Genomic DNA, 19,829 nt, shown 5'->3' on the forward strand with positions numbered 1-19,829 from the left:
AAGATAAACATGTCACTAGTCCTCGAAGAATGAGGACTCACCACTGATGCTGCTGAACTGGAGACCGGGAACCGATCTAAGCATGATTTGGATACTGAGAACCTGAACCTACATCACGAGAAGATGTAGCGCACGTATGCGTCAGTACTTGAAAGGTACTGAGCATGCAGGATAGAGTAAAACTGAAATAACATATAACTGAACAAAGCAATAAAGCAATGAAATAATATGAACGTGATATAGATACTGAATGTTGAGCTAACTGAATGCAATGACCAATTATAACATACTGAGACTGAATACTAAATATACTGATAAATGGTCAATGCAATAGAATCTGACTGAACTGTGGGAGCTACTAATAACCGACATAAAACCACATGAGCTAAATGTGGAGTCCAATGTATACGCCCCATCGAGAGGACCCAATATACCCTGCCAGAGGTATAGAGGCATGCTGGCGTGATCACTAAACTGATGTTGCCCACAGATGGGACTTACACCTACGTGGCTCGTAGTTCTGGGACTATATGGGTACGATGAACCCTAGTCCAACTCGGTATTATGCTACTCCCAATGAATTAAGTGGTTAACTGGTTATGACTGAATTTCTGTAAATATTGGATAGCTCGAAACTGAACATGCAAACTGAGAATGCAACAATTAATCTGATAATGATGCATTTATAAACTGAGGCATGTAAAACTGAATACTGAAATATCTGACCTAGCATGTGTAATTCAAGAACTAAAGAAATACATAGCTAGGGTTTTGAAATTCATGCAATAAGCTGAGCAATAACATGATAATCTGATTTGAAACTTTCAAAATAACTAATTCATGAAGATATGTTGAAATTCTAGAACCCTAGGTCTATTCATAGTCATGGAATCAAGAATCTGACTGAATTCTAGGGACTTAATGGGCGAAAGGAACCCACTAGTGAAATCTCACATACCTGGTGACGAATTTCACGAATGGAACTGAAGAAATCTCACTGCTTTCTTGAACTAGGGTTCTTGACCTTTTTCTCCTCTCTTGCTTTTAATTTTCTAAGTTTGATTAATGATTTCGACTAAGGTAAGTTCTAGTTATGTTTCTAGGCTTAAACTGATTAAAACCTCATGATTTAGGGTCTAAACGACGTATCTTAGGGGTTAAATGAAATAGGAAAAGACCAAAAGACCCCTGAATTAACTGCTGTCGGAGTGACTGACGGAATGGACCTACGGTCCGTCGATTGGGTCCGTAGGTCGAGTCTGCCCGACAGGGCTTCACTAAAACGGGCATAACTTTTTACTCGGAGGTCGGAATTTAGTAAAATCGGTGGCATTGGAAAGATAATTCAATTATTTATCTAACCATAGGTCATGGGACACATAATTCATTTTTTGCTAAGAGTTATGACCATCTGAAGTTGACCCATCAATATTTTTCAGCTAACTGGCTGCTGACCCTCATCTACGGTCAGACCTACGGACCGTGGATTGAATGACGGTCCGTGCTGGTCGACCGTAGCTTGTGTCAGAGGCTGGTTAAGGGAAGTCTCGATCCACGGACACAGACCACGGACCGTGGTCTGATCTACGGACCGTGGGTCTGTCCGTGAGTCGGGACTTAGCCAAATTTTTTGACTGAGTTCTGGAGAAGTTTTCTGTCACGAACCACGGACCTGCAGGACGGACCGTGAGTCCATCTACGGTCCGTGGATGGTGTTCGTGAGTGCCACCTGTAACACCAGAAATCTGAAATCTCTATTTTTGGATACAGGGTGTTACATTATGGGTCCATCTATGACGACCTAGTAAGTGATACTAAGAATCAATTACTGAAATGTGTGATCAACTTTGTTTGACATCAAATTTTGTGGGTCCATTCGTGACGACCTAGTATGGAGTACTCATAGTTTTGCAGGGATAGTCATCGCTTTTTTGGAGTTTACACGTCACGTAATAGAAATTCATAATTATCTTGACTTCCGCGTGTATTAGTCATAACACTTTTCAGAATATATGTGACCAACATTGTTTGAGATCAAATTTTGTGGGTCAATTCATGATGACCAAGTAAATGATACTCATAGTTTTCTAGAGGCAAACATTGATTTTTTGCAATTTATGGGTAACGAAACATAAATATAGGATTATCTTGATTTTTCATGTGTTAATGTCCATGAATTTTCTGAAATATGTATGGTAACTCAGTTTAATCTCTTGTTTTCTGGATTTATTCATAATGACCTAATAAATGATACTCATAATTTTTCAAGGACATGTGTTCCTTTTTTCTTAAAGAGTTTGTGTCGCGAAATATAAATTCAAAATTATTTCCGACTTTAGGTGTATAATCTATAAATTTTTCAAAATATATGTGACCAACTCAATTTAATCTCAAACAATTCATATTTTTTTTAACAAGAAAGCCATTTAGTTATTGTTAAAGATGTTTTGGTATGTCACAACTAGGGGTGTTCACGGGTCGGTTTGGATCGATTATTGGTCAAAATCAAAATCAAATCAACTTAATCGATTTTAAAATTATCAAAATCAAACCAAATCAAATATAATATACATTTATCGATTTGGTGGTTATCGGTTTCGGTTTGGTTTGGTTTGATTATTCGGTTATTAACCATACACAAAAATAAAAGAAACAATTCATTCAAAATGTGAAAAAGTGACAACAATCCATTCAAAACAAAAAATAGTTAGAATGACTTAAATTACCGAACTTTCGATCACTGAATAATAAAGCTTTAAAATTCACTATATTGGCCTAGAAGGAAGAGACAATAACATTTCAGTCCCACAAAGAATTGTCATAGACGCTCATATACATGAAATCAATAAGAAAAATGTTTTCACCTTGGACATTCTTATTTTATTTTATTTTGGTTAATAAGATATTTATATATATATTAAGAGGTTATAGGAGAGTTGGAGACAACGACCCTATAAAACATTCTTGCTTTCAATAAGTAAAGTTTAAAGAAATTTTAATGAAACATATATAAGATCTTTAAAATTGTTTATAAAAATAATATATTAATAAAATATATGTTTATAATTCATCGGTTCGATTCAGTTATTTCTTTGATTTTTTCGAATAAAATCATAACCAAACCAAATATTATCGGTTTTCAAAAATCTAAAACCAAACCAAACCCAAATAAAATCGGTTTTATTTTATCGGTTTGGATCGATTTTTATCCAAACCGTGAACACCCCTAATCACAACTCACAACTATAAATTTATTTATTTTCACAAAAACAAACTTATTGTTTGAATTTTTTATATTCCTTGAAAAGGCTAAATTTTAAACACTTTAAGCTCATACGTTTTTTTCTTCGGAGGAAGCTTTATATAACTTAATTATGTAAATTTTTTTAACAAAAATCTCAAATAGTAGTAATTGATTCGGTGATGTTATGCTAGACTATAGTCGATCTAATTTGTGGTTGGATGTATATTCTTAGATATTTAAATATAATAAGTCGACAAAAATTCAAAGAAAACCACAACAACGAAAGCATTAAAACCCTATTTAATTGATTAGAGTCAATTCTAATATTTGAAAAACATACTAAATTGATTTGAAAACCAACCTGAATAAAACCATGAATACCCAAGTTCCCAGGCTGGCTGTGGCCTGTGAATATAGATTTTTGGACTGAGAAATAAGTATCAACTTAAAATGCTTTCAGTCGTAATAATAAAATGAAAAGAGCAAATGATCAAGTATAATGCATGTTCATAATCACTCTGGGAGATCATGTTCATGTTTTTAAATCATTGCATCCTAAAACAACAGTAGCACGAACTAAAACTTGATTTTCTTAAGCAGGCATTGCAGATAGTTCACAGTTGAAGCTTTGGGTATATATCCCAACAGTGAATAGGAAAGGATTATCATATTACAATCGGATCGTCTGAATGCCGACACTATTTCCCCAGACACAAAATAAACCAACATACAGTAACAACAGCAGTCTCATCGTTTTTTCATGACTACACACACAGTTTCATCTTTGGACAGAAGGAACTAGTTCTTGCCATCGCCAAACAGGTAACCCAGGGAAGATCCGCCACCTGGTGCTGCATGCACTTTGGTAGATGGGCGATCCTGAAAAGAGACGAGATTCAAACATTTAATTGACAAGACAATATCACCCTGTGTAATAGACAAGAAGAAGGGAAATAAGATGTGACGGAATTAGCAACAGAAGAAGCATATGCTACTGAGCTAGAAGAAGAATGGAAAAAAACATCTCCAGAACAGGATGGTTCAGTTCTCATATTCCCCTCTCAAAAGTTGGTAAAATGTTTATGATGGCAACAATCCCAGATGATTGGAAAACAGAAGTTGCTACAAACAGAAATGTGATATGACAGAATCAAGAAACATGTTGTACTGAACTAAGTAACGTTTGGAAAGGAACTTCCTTCAGAATTTTTTAAAGATGTTTTTATCCGCAATTATATCCTGGAGCAGCAAGAACTGAAGGAGGTGATAGAATCAACAATTCAAAAAGCATATAGTACTGAACTAAATAGAGAATGGAAAAGAAATTTCTTCATTAAAGAATCTGCCTCCATGTAAAGTTCACCTTCTGAAAGCGGTCATTTCAAAAACTAATTCATTTGATCAAGCCATGACAATCATAAAGAAAGAACCAATGAGTAGGAGGGGATAAGTAATCTGCAAGGACATTGTAAAATCAACTTTGAAAGAAAGATGATCTGCATCTTACCGTGAGGAAATTCCCAGTGTTTTGTCCATCTGCACGGAAATAGTTATTGGAATTGCGCCCCTGGATGCCAGCTGGAATCTGCTTATTAACAGTTGGAGCTGGTGCAGTTGCAGTAGGCTTCTGCGGATCGCTTGTTGTAGGTCCCTGATTCTGTGGAGCTTCTACCTTGTTGGTAGTAGGCTTTGGAGGCTCACCATCTCCAAAGAGGTAACCTAGGGAACTCTGTCCTCCACCACTGCTGACTCCACGACCCATGATCTCTCAACTTTTAAATGATTGATTCTGCTCAAAGCAGCAGTACACAATCTCAGAAAAGATTACATGGCATTGTAAACAAAGAGTATGAAGTACAAATAAGCTCAATGACCCACTGCAGTGTACCTCATAAAGATGAACTATAATATGCGTGTGAGAAATGAACTAAATTAACAGTATCACATATAGCCCCTTATAGTTTAAATGGATTCCTCCAGGTGAAAGTTGAGAGAAACCTAGATAGAGATTACAAGAACATTATACATTTCAAATTCCAAAACTCCAGTCTATATAACTTCTTCTTCCCACTTCAGTATATAGCTTGCCTTTCCATGAACCACCTTATAAGAAACTAACCATATCTTATTGAGAAATCACAAAGGTAATTCAGAACTTCTCTTTTATTAGTACAAAGACCTTTCAGAACTTGGTAATATATGACTACAATGTAGGATAAAATTAAGAGTGGCATACAAATTTTGTGAATAGATACGCATACATATAAGTTTGTCCTATTCAGATCAACATAGATATATAACAATGAAATAGCTGCAAATGTAGATTTCATATCTATCTGGATCTATGATATTAGAAGTCATAGCTCTGTATCCATTTAGACCAATTACACGCCTGTTACACAATTATCATTTCTTTCTTTGAGCCAGATTTAATATTACTATTATTGGCTCGTCCATCTACCGAAACCAGACAACAAACCTCAATTAGCAAGCAAACCTTGCAACCAAGGAAATAGAGTAATACACTCAAAATTTAGACAAAAACACAATCTCCAGCCCAATACAGCATATCAATTGCAAAAGCAACATCAGATTACTGGATATACATGTGCAGTAATTGTTAAATCATCCAGAACCAGAAACATCACAAGCTAAAGCTACTCTAGCAACAACTGTCGGATCAAATATTTGATTAGTTCTATCAAACTTATCATTTTCTTCTAATTCCTTCATATAATACTTGGAATTTCATCAAATCGAAACACCAACAGTAACACGAAAAGCCAACGAATCAGCGATATACACTGCACACACATATATCGATGCATGATAATCAACAACAGATAATTATGAGCACCGTGGATGCAAATCAACCGAAAAGCAACCAAAACCGCTAAAACCTCAACCTCGTCATATATATCAGCAGCATTCTATAAACTCAGATCCGAAACCACGATGATTATGAAAAAAAACAAAATGATGCATAAATTCTAAACCAAACGCCGATCCAGAGAAGACGAACTACAACAACAATGAGATTCGACTTTCAAATAATAAAAAATGAGATTCAGACGGAGTAAGAGCAAAACGAGAGAGCAGCAGCATGTACCTGAGTAGTTCGGATCAGATCTGTGGAGAGAAATTGATTGAAGAGCAGTAGGGCTTTATAGGTACAACTAACGGCACGCGCAGCAATGGAAGGGATATGAAAATATCTGAAACACTATTCTGTATAGTGGGTGCCTGCTTGCATGGCTGGACTAGTGGACTGTTGTGCAAATAATAATGGGATAGTAGGAGGTCGGTTTCGTAATTTTTTAAAATTTTTAAGTTTTCTTTTTGACCCCTGTCTTTTCAGCTTTATCTACTTCACTTTATTACTCTTTCGAGATTAAGATTAGTCGTAAAAAGTTCTATAAATCCATCTCTTTGATGATAAAAAGAACTTTTTTATAAGAGTACCAATGTCTTTGATCTTTATACGTATGCATATTTGAAAATTTTTATCACCATAGAGGCACAATAAAAAAAAGTGTGTATCTATCTACTTTAAAGCAAGAATGCTATCGCTAACAAGAGAGAAAATATATTTACACAATAAATTGAGTTGAATAAATATATAAAAAATGCAAGAGAAATTATACGTGCATTTATTGCTTTTCTTTTTTAATTGTTAATATTATATTAATTTTGAGATTACATTTGATATGTTATTATTGTTATAGTTGTATGTTAGTTTGAAGAATTTTTATAAACCTAGAACAAAAATAACAAAAAGTAAAACAAATTTTATAATTAATATCAATCCCATCAGAAATAATACATTTCACTAAATATATAATAATAAAATAAAAATGATTGTGGATCCACATTTTATACTTGTTGAAAAATTAAATTTTGAATTTTCTTGCTAATATTTTTATAAAATCAAAGGATGGTAAATCAAAACTACATATTTTGATGTTCAAACTGAATCTGTAATTTTTAATTTTTTTTAAAACACTTTTGTTGATGTTAGAAAAAAAGTTACATCGATATTTTTTAATCTTTATTTTCTCCCTACCTCTAGCAATCTTTAACTTAAATAAATCATCATTTAAAAAATACTATATTTTTTAAAAAATAAATAAAATTAAACGTATTCCACAAAATTTTAAGTACTATTTTATAAAAATAAAAAACTAAAAGTAGAAAAGTAACAGTGATGAAAACAAAAATACAAATTATATTACATAGAAAAGATACCATATCAAAATAAATTTGTCAAACCAACATATAACTACGTAACATATTCAATATAATCTCAAAATATTAAAATAAAGAAGAAGTAAACTCACGTTTTAATTTCTCATGCATTTTTTATATATGTTCAACACATTTTATTGTGTAAATATACTTTCTATCTCTTGTTAGTGGTAGCATTCTAACTTTAAAGTAGATAAATGGCCCACTTATCCACATGTCAATAAGTTAATGGAGTCTCACACACCTTTCGTTGGTTGTGCCTCTACCGTGTTAAATTTTTTTAGCATATTTGGAATATTCTGAGGTTACAATTACGGGTGAATAAGAGAAACTGGAGGTAAATAAAAGTCATTACAATCATATATAATAACATAAAATTATCTTGTTTATATTAATCAAATATTTTTTAAAAAAATTAAGAGCCTGTTTGGCATTGTTGTTGGGAGGCCAAAAGTGTTTTTTTTACATTTTTTTTGCAAAATCAAGTGTTTGGCAAACTCTCGTGTTTTTAAATAGAAGCAAAATCAGTTTTTCTGTTGTTGGAAGAAGCTAAAAATTTCTGCTTCTTAAAAATAGTAGAAGTAGAAGCAAAAAATTATTTTTTTTAAGACTAAAATATCCCTTACATATTTATATATTTACCAATATATCTCTTATTAATTAATTAACATATTTCATAAGTTTTGTTAAGTTTTATTCAAGAATTTTATTTTTTATTTTTATATGATAAACTTTTTATTTTATTTATGTTTATATATTATTATTTATATTTTATATATTATTTTACGTATTATTAGAAGTAGGTAATATAATATTTTGTAGGATTAAAAAAGAGAAAAAAGTAACAATTAAAGATTTCAGCCCTCCCAAAAAAGTAACAAATAAAAAATTTATTTTCTTAGTTGTGGAATAGTTTTTAAATTTATTTTTCTTGATATTTTTAATTATATTTAACTCATCATGTTAACATTCAATTAATATTTCATTTTATTTAGTTATCTATGTATAATATTGATTAATAATTTGAATGTGTACATTTTAATTTAATTAAAATAAAAACTTAATTAAAGTTATGTATTAGATATTTAAAATAGTTTCTCTCTACAAAATAATCTTAAAAACACATTGATACTTGCTTTTTTCGTAATTTGACTCTCAATAATACTTTTTTTAAAAAGATAGTCAAACACAATTGCTTATCAAAAGCATTTTTTCAAATGAATTTGTCAAACACAACTTTTTTTTAAAAGCACTTTTCAGAAAAGCTATTTTAAAAAAAACACTTCTAAAAATATATTTTTTTAACCGTAATGCCAAACAGACAAAATCATAATATATGAATAAGAGACAGAAACAAGATCAATTTAATTGATTCTAGAAATCAAAACATTAAACTATTTATGGTATCTAACGCATGAATCAACATAAAAACTACCATATGAATTATATCCATTCATATTTACTAGTTAAATATTTTTTAATTTAATTTTTCTTTTTATTTATTATTTTTGACAAATCAAAAAGAACAATTTTTTTTCTATTACATCCTCAGTTTATTAAAATTGACTAAATGTCTTTAAAAAAAGTAGTGACTAAATATATTTGGAACTATGTCAATAAAAAAGACGAGGAAAAATCCTTTTAGCCAAAATGATAAAATAACATATTTCACACTACGTTATTTTACCTTTTTAAACATTTTTATCCTTTTAACTTTAATACTTTTTAACTTAAAAAAAAAAAACAGTTTATTTTAAAATAAAAAGAATATCATAGACTTTTAAACATTTTTACCCTTTTAATTATACCAATCATTATGTCACAATTTGATAAATAAAATGATAGACTCCTTATACCAATCAATTAGAGAAAATAACATAAATAGTCCCTTAATTATAGGGGTAGGTCTAAATTGGTCCCTTAATTATACACTTAACGGATTTAGTCCTTTAACTATTCAAAAACTTATCAGTTTTTGTCTCTTAACTATATACTTATCGGTTTTAGTCCCTTAACTACAAACTTACCGATTTTAGTCCTTTAAATATTCAAAAACATATCAGGTTTAGTCTTTGTTCATTTTTTTTAATACAAATAGTTCAGGTTTTTATTAACGGAATTCATGCATCAAGAAATTAAATCTTTTAGCAACTTTTTTTGTTGTTTCTCTCTCTCCGCTACTTTTTCTTCAAATTAACCTTATGCGAAGAACCTTAACCTCAACGATTCAAAATAAAATTCACGAGGAAAGAAAATATAAGTCATAATTTTATTCAACAAAGGATAAAATGAAGCATATTATTGCTACTAATGACAAGAATATGCTAAACTTTATTATAAAAAGAAAAAAATTATTATCTGTTAAATCCAAAATTTGTACTCCAATGACTTCATTGAACGAAATTTGTTTAATTTTTCAGAAATTGAAATTTATAAAATGGTAGATTTGCAATTTTTTTAGTTTTTTTTAAATAGATCAATTTTATTATTCTATTAATTTTATTTTACATGAAGAAATTTGAGTAAATTAAATAAAATTCGCACGGATTAGCATATTCAAGTCATTAACAACAATTATATGCTTAATTTTATCCTCTATTGAATAAAATTATAACTTATATCTTCTTTCCTCATTAATTTTATTTTTAATCGTTGACGTTATAGTTCTTTTCATAAGAGTAGTTTGAAGAAAAAAGGGCGGGGATAGAGAAACAACTTTAAAAAATGGGTTAAAAATCTAATTTAATGAATATTTCAGTTAATATAAACCTAAGTTATTTGTAATAAAAATGGACAAAGATCAAAATTGATAAGTTTTTGAATACTTGAAGGACTGAAATCGGTAAGCTTATAATTAAGGGACTAAAACCGGTAAATGTATAGTTAAGAGACCAAAGTTGATAAATTTTTTAATAGTTAAAGACTAAATCCGCTAAGTGTATAGTTAAGAGACCATTTTAGACCTACTCCTATAGTTAAGAGATTATTTATGTCATTTTCCCAATCATTATGTCAAAATTTGATAAATAAAAAGTGACTGAGGAAGTATTTAAGTATGTTCATTCCTAAAATGTATGCTAATTAACGCGTTAATTATTAATTATATCATTTTTCCTACAAGTATATTCTCATTTGGTCCCTTTGGAAATAACAACATTAATTCTAAGATCCCCGCAATCTCTTGGAATACCAAAACTGAACCCATTTTCTCCGATCCGTCGTCTTCATAGTTCATACTCCCCAACTTCACTGTCTCACGTCACCTCTCTGTGTTTCAGAAAGCTTATCGCCTTTATAGACAACAACTTGAAGTGTTTTCTCTTCTTCATATGCTTCAGGTATTCTCATCCGCCGGCTTTAATTTTTTGCTGTTTCAGATTTTGTTTCCGTAACTTAATTTATATTTTTCTGTTAGATTGAAGTATTCGATTCGTTTATTTTGGAGTTTAGGTTGTAATTGAGTTTCAATTTTACTTCATGTGTATGCAGTGCTTCAAATCTGGTAATGCTCTAAAAATTAACTCTGTTGAACGCATCTTACTTTATTTTTCGCGTGCTTGATAAACTACAACTGTTAATTTATAGGCATTTCCCCTTATTTGGATTGTGATTACACGGTATCAAGCAGTTTATGAGTGAGTGTACTTACAATTAAGTTGGGCAAAAGTCAAACACAAGGACTTGAAGAGATAGGACAGTGGGGTGACACTATGATGTTTACTAATCCTAGGAAGTATGGGTCTTTATGAGTTATTGACTAAGGACTGTTTTGTTTGCTCTAAAACTCATGTTAGCTTGATTTGGAGAAAACAAACTAATCTAGTTTATCCTTTTCATTTGTTTTATTGGTGTTAGTAAACATTGCTTAACATATAGTTGGCATATGATATTCAATTGTTTGGGATAGATAAGTAGCAACAGGAAATTGGAATTCCTGTTGCTGCTGGTGTTTCACTTGGTATTGAGGTGACTAGTCTGTGAAAAAGAGGAATAGCAGTAAGATTGGTATCCAGGAAGTGGCTGCTCTTGGGCTCCCAGATTATGTATCTAAAAAGAGAACTAGTAAGGATGTGTTGAACTGAGAAATAAAGTAAACAGCAGTGCTGCATTCGTAGAAGGGGAGCATAGCAAGTATGTCTCTGCCTTCATTACATGCAGTGGCGGATGTAGCTAACAAGATATGGGTTCAACTGAACCCTGTAATTTTAATTTGGAGCTTACCAAAATTTCAGTGAACACATTTTGAACCCATCATTTCAAAAGTGCAATGGGTTCACTGGTAAAATTATAAAGATTAAATCCATCAAGTTAAAATCTTGGATCTGACATTGATTACATGGAGGGCTAAAAGAAGAAAAAATAGAAAATAGGCAAAATAGGAGGGTATTTTTTGTGATTTTGTGTAATTGATATTGACCATGCTTTAGAGGCCCCATAGGAATACAATTCTAAAATGAGCTTGCGTCACTGTTCGTCTTACTAAATGAAACCAGGTCACAAGCAAGAAATTGTTTTGTGGATATGAGTTCACAGAGAGGTAAAAGAAAATGAGAATCAAGCTGAAGAGACGAACCTGTCCCTTGAAAATAATGTAGTTTGTCGGTCTCTACATTGGCATGTTTAAGGATTCTTGTCTGTTAGTTTGGATTTGATGTTAAACAAGTTGCATTGTGATGAGAGTTTGCATACATAGGCATCATATTTCCTGCTGAGATCAGTTAATTTATTGAGGTCAAGACGAGGTCCGCTAATATATTCAAGACTAAGAGTGCTAATAATCTACTGCAGGAAGCAGAGATGGAATTCTATTTCTCTTACATGAAGTATACCATCAATCATGGAGTACGCTGTAATTTGAGATAGCAAATCAAAAGCCACTAATATTGACATCACTTTTGCATGCTGAAAGCCTCAAGTTTATCGAGGTTAATGCTTCTGAAATTGAGATGGGGAGTCCACACATATGTACAAGATCAAGATAGCTGATAACCTACTGCAAGAAACAGAGACAGAATTCTATTGCTCTTTCCAGCAGCTACCAGCAATTTTGGATGATACTGTGATTCATGACAGCACAATAAGATCCACTAACATAGACATTATTTTGCCTGCTGACAGCAGTGAGTTTAATCAGATTAATTTTGCAATTCAAACGAGGAGCCCACAAATATTTCTAGACCAAGAGTGCTAATAACCTCTTGCAGGAAGCAGAGAAGAAATTCTATCGCTCTTGCAAGCAGTATTCAAACAATTTTGAAGTATATTGTGATTCAGGAGAGCAAAACAAAGTCCACTAACATAGACATCAGTTTGCTTGATGAAAGCACTGAGTTTATTGGGTTAGCGTTTTTGTAATTGAGACGAAGAGTTCAAGATGTATCCAAGACCAAGGGTGCTAATAACATATTGCAGGAAGAGGAAAAATTCTATCTCTCTTTCAACTAGTGTACCAGATATCATGGAGGATGTTGCGATTCAGGAGAGCAAAACAAAGTCCACTAACGCCGACGCTACTTTGCCTGATGAATGCACTGCTTTTGCATCTGAAACAAGGAGACGACAGATGTATCCAAGACCAAAAGTGCTGATAACATATTGCAGGAAGAGGAGAAGGAATTCTGTTGCTCTTGCAAGCACTATACCAGCAATTGTGGAGGATGCCGTGATTGAAGAGAGCAAAATAAAATCCGCTAACGTGGACATCACTTTGCCTGCTGAAAGCAGTGAGTTTATTGAGGTTAATAATTTTTCCATTGTTACAAGGAGTCAACAAGTACATCCAAGACCGAGAGTACTAATAACCTATTTTAGAAAGAGGAGAAGGAATTTCAGTACTCTTGGAAACAGTTTACCAGCATTCGTGGAGAATGTTGGCACTTGCGCTTTTGGGTCTTCAACCAATGAAATTTTCGATGGGGAAAGACAATCTTTAGCTGAAAGTAATTCTTCTCCTTCAAATTTGTGTGCTTTCATAGATGAAAACACTGAAATCACAAATGTCAGGACCGTCCCTCCATTGAGGAGAGCGCTTAATGGACGTTCAAATAAAAAGCTCCTTGTACTTGATCTGAATGGACTCCTTGCTGATATTGTTCCGCTTCAACATGTGCCGCGTGGTTTCAAAGTGGACATCATTGTTTCAGGGAAAGCAGGTAGGAGTGGCACCATTAGTTTCATTCTGAAGTCTACTTTGTCTTTTGAAAAATCTTCTAACTGAGTTGTCATCTGTTTTACCAGTTTTCAAAAGGCCTTTTCATGACGATTTTCTGCAATTCTGCTTTGAGAAATTTAATGTAGGTGTTTGGTCATCGAGAATCAGGTAGTTTCTGAATTTTGTTCACTTTTATATTTATGAAGTTTATATATGTGCAAACATATTTATGTGTGTTGTCCAAAAATTTGCAGGAAGAATGTGGAGTTGTTTCTTGATTTTCTACTGGGAAATGCCAAGGAAAAATTGCTCTTCTGTTGGGTAAGGATCTGTTCTTCCTCAATATCATAAATTAGCGTCAGTGCAAGTCTGCAAACTTTAATCTGAAAGCACCAGGAACAAAAAAAATAATCTTGTGAGCCTGGTTGCTTAATTCTGGAGATCAAACAGCCCTAGGAAATTATACTTAGAACAAGAATCAGGTCCATATGAAAAAGCACACGTGATTTCAGTATGGTCTTTCTTGTATGAGCACCCAAGATTATATTATGCTTTCTTCTTCCATTTTACTATTTTCCCTGTGTCTTTCTATGGAGTTTATGAAGCTGTATATATGATCATCCCATTGATGGGTTGTAAACTAATAAATTTGAGCTACGGCTAGTACATGCATTTTTTGCTTTCTTGTTTCATTTAAGGAGATCGTTTCCAAAAATTTGATAATGCATTGGACAAAAAACAGCCTTTGTGAAGTCACCAGCTTCAGAAAAAAAGAAAAAAGAAACAGCCTATGTGGGTCAGGTAGGAAGTAGCTCTGAATAAATTATACATGGATGTATCACTATCTCTTGTGTGTGTGTGTACATACAGGGCTGAGGTGGGGGTGGGGTGAACATCCTGCGAGCAGTGTGTGAGATATAGTCCTTTGAGTGAATTCCGAGAATACTCAAAGGATCACCGCCTAAGAAGAGTAACCACCAAAATGTTACTAGTGTCGAAAAAAAGAAGAGTAACCACCACCTATCAGGCTACATCAACCAAGTGAACACTATCCAAATCTGTCCCAATCCAGAACTGAAGGCTCTAGTATACTTCTATGTAGGGAATAATCTTTTTTGGCATTGTCAGTAACTATAGCTTCACAATATAGTGACTGTAGGTGTGGAGCTTCTCTCTCTCTTTCTCCATTGGTCTTCTTCAACTCATCTCCTGTCTCTTGCTCTTGATTTTCCCTTTTGCTTGAGGACCGAAAAATATCTTAGAATCCCTGAGAGCTGGTTTAGTAGGCCTCATGGAGGACATCCCAGGATAAAAAGATTGTAAGGAGAGGATCTAATGCTTTGGTAAATGTACTAATGGAATATTCCGTGAATAATCTATTTTTACATTTGATTTGAATCTGACTTTTTAGTACCAAAAAACCCTTGAAGCACTTAATTCTAGTTTCTCATGCTACATTGCTTATCTTAATCAATTAATATTTTGTTTCCCTCAAAATGTTTTTTTATATATTGGCATGTTTTCCTACATATTCTAGGAAATGAAAGACAAGAAATACTTGTTACAGTATTTCATAAACTTTGATTATGAATTTGAATTAACGAAATTGATAGCCTAGCCTTTTCCTGTTTCAGTTTCTTTCATTCATAGCTTTCAACACAGTATAATAACTTCGAATGTTATGCAGGATCAATCCCATTGCACTGATACTGGTTTCCCTGTTGTTGGTAAGAAGAGAAGCAAGCCTATTATTTTGAAGAAGCTTAAAAAATTATGGGAGAAGTTTGAACCAGATCTTCCATGGGAGAGGGGTGAATATGATGAGTCAAACACGCTTCTGTTGGACGATTCTCCGCACAAGGCCTTGTGTAATCCAGTGAGTATTAACCCTTTCTTTGTTGCTGGGAACCTTCCTCCATGACCTTTAAGTAAATGATTTTGCACTGTGTTTTATTATTTTCAGCCAAACACAGCAGTATTTCCAAATACATACCTCTACACGGATGAGAAAGATAATTCACTAGGTGTGTATTTCTCTCTTTCAAACATGTACATGATGGGTAATCAGACTATTATGTTTGGACTTCACTTCATGCATCTCCTGCTTGGGCATTTTCATAGAAATCGTGCAAATAGATGCTGAACTCTCTGTCCTTTGATTTTCATCTTTTCTGAATGGGTCTCAAATTGTACTTGATAGTTTCCCACATTTCAACTTCTTTCAATATAACCAAGTGCTTTATTTTAATGTGAATATATTTGGTTCAAGTACCCTTCGGGGTGGCCCAGTGGTTTGGGATTGGGACTTTAATGTTGGAGGTCTCAAGTTCGAAACCCCTTGCCAGCGAAAGCAAGGGGTTTGCCTTCTGGGTCGAGTTCGTCGCACCAGGCTTGCCAAGTGCAGGTTACCTCTCCTATGTGGTTTGCGAGCTATTGCATAGGAGCGGGGGTTTTACCTTGTGCGCACCCAAAGGGTAGCGGTTGTGGGTTTTCCTTGTCATAAAAAAAATAAAAATATTTGGTTCAAGTAATTCCTCTATTTGTGTGGGATATGAATGATAGTTGTATTCCCCTGTGAGTGCATGAATATGACTTGGAATAGTATTGTATCCAATCTATTTTTAGTGATGTAGTTGTATTATATATATCCATCCGGTGCTGTCAAGATTAAATAAGCTTCATCTCATTATTCGCCAACAGGGCCAGAGGGTGATCTGCGCCTTTATCTTGAAGGACTGTCCATGGCTGAAAATGTTCAGAAGTATGTAGAGAGTAATCCATTTGGTCAACGACCAATCACTGAGAAGAATGCATCTTGGCGTTACTATCGCAAGGTCATTGAAGCCACTACATGCATTCCAGAACATAGTGCTGATACAATTTCAACTTAGCAGTACTGATGCTACACTTGAACTTTTGCATCAATTTTTTGGATTGCTGTAGTTGGGGGGATGTCTGCTTTGGTTGGGATTCGATATTTTTTGCTTTTTGCTTTGCTAGCATTACACCCAGGACACAACAACTGCAACAGTAGCCTCATCCCTGACCCAAAACTGTAAAGTATTTCCTCCCCCGTCAAATATAATCTAGTAGCAAGCTGTAACCTAGGCAAGTTCATGTAGTATTATTCGATCCAAGAACAAATAGGTATAGTTAGTCCTGGCTTCCTGCAGCTCACAGGTACACAGTTGTTTTGTTGTATTTTTTGGACAAAGTTATTTCATTGTCCCCTTTTCCCCTGATGGATGAATTTTACTTTCATTGAATTTCTCTCAAGTCTGATGACATCTTACACTCCCAAGACCCACCACTTGTGAGATTACACGGAGTTTTAGTTTTGTTTTGTACCTTAAATTCCAGACTCTGCACTGTGACCAGCAAAGCAAATTAGCTGCAAATACAATAATAGCTGACAAAATTATTAAGTAGTCAATATTTTGCCCCCTTTTGAATTCAAGATTTTAGTTGCTCACCTTCCTCGTCACTGTCAACATCACAATCTCTCTCTCTGTATTCTCTTATGTGGTAGTTAGAATTTATTAGTCATATCACTATCTAATAGTAATAACTAATAACTTAACCCAATATATTATTACATGTCTATTCATCTCAACTCTAATATTTTAGAGTACATTATTAAGAAGCTATTTATTGCTTAACTTCATTATATATACCTACCATATGCTTCCATGTGCAGTAAACTCACTTCCAATCGCTTTTACTATATACCAAAGAAATAAATAAGGAGAGAAACATTGGACTTCATTTTATACTTGTCATTTCTGGATACACACACAAAATTGAGCCCACAATTATGAATTATGAAAGTGATAATCAACCAAATAATGGTGGTCGTGGTCCATAGTTGGGTCCTTTTGACAGCTACGAAGAGCCCAAATATGTTGAGGATAGTGTAAATGAGTGTTTGTGGTTAGAATGAGATAATACTTTTTAGGTGCCTTGTCCTTTATCAACCAACTCACTAATTAAGTTATTAGGTAACTAATTACAATCAACCTGTCTAAGCATGTGCTTTAGATTTGGAAATTTATTTTATGATCTGGCTTAGCTTAATTGCATTCATTTGTAGCTTCCATCCAAAAAACTTGTCTCATCTATTTCTCTTCAATTGACATATAGCTGATCGAATTCACCATTTACTTTTCCTAACTGATATTACATTGATTACACATCTGGTGGTTATTTTTTAGTTTTAAGCGGTTAGATGAACGACTATTTACTATAAGTCCTTATTCTTCTTTTTTCATTGTTTTTTTTAGTGATGTGTAACTACAAAAACTTTGTTTACTCAACCTTCATGGTCCCTATAGTGTCACGGGCACAATAAATTTGGGTTGTCAATTTGAAGCAACTAGTTGCTTTCACAATAACTACAAAATGTGATAAATATACATGAATTACAATTAAATGAAAGTGCCACAAATAGATGGAAATCCATTGCTTTATACCTAATTGTATTTATTACATCTACATGAGTCATGGCCCCTTTTTGATGACCTAAAAGGTAAACAAAATCTAGAGCTTTATAAAAAAGTGCATCTTGATGATAAATTATATATTCTTCAACAATTAGGTTTAGAAGCTTGGTATTTCGAAACAAAAAGCAAAAGTTAGGGTTTACTTTTTCTTTCGTTTTTTTACTTTAGAAATGATAGCCAAAAGTTTATTATAAGAGTAAACTTTTGCTTTCAAGAAATATCATTACTTGAGAATAATTAATGAGTAGTCTTAATTTGTCTTTTTCTTCTTTTCTTGGAATTTGGAAGAAAAGCTTTGCAAGATACTCCCTTTATCTAGGATCATTCTTTACTTAATTAGACATCTCAGATCACAGATAACGATAAATACAAAAAAAAATTATAAAAGAATTTGAATGATAAAAAGAACAAATATATAAGGAATCCAACATAATTCAACAATTAATATATATAAAAATAGACCTTATATACACAATATGATTATGAATGTCACACGCCACTTGCTTCGCCATAGATCTCGATTGAAGTTTTAAAAATAATAATAAAAATCCTAATAGGTTTATGGAAAACGTTTCTCCTATAATTGGCTTTAGCCATACGAATCTCAATTAATCGAGCAAATAAAAAAAGATATTGAATATTAATGGGACCTCCTCACAAGTTCACTACTATTGCACATTAATGATTAGATTGGATAACGTATGGATGGTTGAGCCCCAACATTTGGTGAAAAAAACTATCTTACGCAACTCAATGCAATGATATGTCACTTTACACAGAGATTTATTTTATATGTTATGTAAAATTAAAGTAGGATTATTGTGGGAGAAAAAAGGTTGGGCATAATGTAGCAATCAAAGCATAGCAGGGTTGGGTGGGTAGGATTGAAAAAAATTTAGGTTAGAACATGGGCTAATATGATTGAGTTATTATTGCCTAATAGAGTTAAATTATAGGGCACCTCACATGCATGTGGAGTGGTTTCTTATTCACTTTTTTGCATGTGCCTCTCACCTATTTCCCTTTGCTCAAACCACTCTGTCTCTTGTCTACACCTACATATCAACATCATTTTGCTTTTCCCTTGTTATGTATTTTTTTCCCTCTCCTCTCCTGGTGTTCGATATCTACATTGAAGTTTGATTAAATTTGAATTTGCGCTAGAAAGTCTCATTAAAGGTAAAACACTCTCTAACAAAGGCGACTAAGTACTCGGGGGGATTCGAATATGATATCTCTAGTCAAGGATGAAGGAGTATTAACACTCCACCACAACCCTTATTGATGCCTTGATATGTATTCCGCTAGCATTTCGTCATAAATTTTGGATCATATTTTGATGATTTATCTTTAAATATTTGTTCGGTCGATCATGAAATTTGATTAGATTATACTAAAAATAATTGAAGTTTCTGAGATCTTTACTCACAAAACTACAATTTTTTTCTAAATAAAATATATATCCAAATACAACTTCCAATTACAAAAACTCAAAATTTCAAATTCCGACTTCTTAATTTATGACGAAACGAGATATTCACATTATTTCTCCAAGGTGCATAGGTTCTACTACTGTAGTATATATTTATGTATGCACATGAAAACTTGCTACATATGGTTATGATTTCTTAAAGTTTAATCATCGCTAAAAAAGTTACTTTCAACGTCTCAAATTATAGGTTATGTTTCT

At 33.0% G+C, this 19,829-nt stretch overlaps 3 protein-coding genes across 4 annotated transcripts in view; 2 read left to right on the forward strand and 1 right to left on the reverse strand.

Annotated features, from left to right (window-relative positions):
- Nucleotides 1-19,829, forward strand: part of LOC125832584 (psbP-like protein 1, chloroplastic) — a 132,350-nt gene that overhangs the window by 65,420 nt on the left and 47,101 nt on the right. The gene's annotated exons all lie outside the window — the stretch shown is intronic.
- Nucleotides 3,815-6,508, reverse strand: LOC125832588 (protein SPIRAL1-like 1). The gene is made up of 3 exons (XM_049511776.1): nt 6,354-6,508; nt 4,752-5,033; nt 3,815-4,123 (listed from the first exon to the last, which is right to left on the reverse strand). Exons 2-3 carry the CDS (start codon nt 5,004-5,006, stop codon nt 4,043-4,045), a joined length of 336 nt encoding a protein of 111 aa, XP_049367733.1. The 5' UTR covers nt 5,007-5,033; nt 6,354-6,508; the 3' UTR covers nt 3,815-4,042.
- Nucleotides 10,622-16,877, forward strand: LOC125832580 (uncharacterized). 2 transcript variants are annotated; one of them, XM_049511763.1, is made up of 8 exons: nt 10,622-10,827; nt 10,940-10,991; nt 12,278-13,641; nt 13,727-13,808; nt 13,895-13,961; nt 15,328-15,516; nt 15,604-15,664; nt 16,341-16,877. In XM_049511763.1, exons 3-8 carry the CDS (start codon nt 12,864-12,866, stop codon nt 16,529-16,531), a joined length of 1,368 nt encoding a protein of 455 aa, XP_049367720.1. In that variant the 5' UTR covers nt 10,622-10,827; nt 10,940-10,991; nt 12,278-12,863; the 3' UTR covers nt 16,532-16,877. The 2 variants fall into 2 exon arrangements, with proteins under 2 accessions (XP_049367720.1, XP_049367721.1); XM_049511764.1 differs by lacking the exon at nt 10,940-10,991.

This window comes from Solanum verrucosum, unplaced genomic scaffold, assembly GCF_900185275.1.
Source record: "Solanum verrucosum unplaced genomic scaffold, falcon-dt-bn FXZP01000009.1, whole genome shotgun sequence".
Taxonomy (NCBI): Eukaryota; Viridiplantae; Streptophyta; class Magnoliopsida; order Solanales; family Solanaceae; genus Solanum; species Solanum verrucosum.

Coding starts and splice junctions, on each gene's coding strand:
- LOC125832588 (XM_049511776.1), bottom strand. CDS start 5,006: ATGGGTCGTGGAGTCAGCAGTGGTGGAGGACAGAGTTCCCTAGGTTAC. Junction 4,124..4,751: donor ACACTGGGAATTTCCTCACG/GTAAGATGCAGA, acceptor GTCTCTTTTCAG/GATCGCCCATCTACCAAAGT.
- LOC125832580 (XM_049511763.1), top strand. CDS start 12,864: ATGTATCCAAGACCAAGGGTGCTAATAACATATTGCAGGAAGAGGAAA. Junction 13,642..13,726: donor CATTGTTTCAGGGAAAGCAG/GTAGGAGTGGCA, acceptor CTGTTTTACCAG/TTTTCAAAAGGCCTTTTCAT. Junction 15,517..15,603: donor ACAAGGCCTTGTGTAATCCA/GTGAGTATTAAC, acceptor TATTATTTTCAG/CCAAACACAGCAGTATTTCC.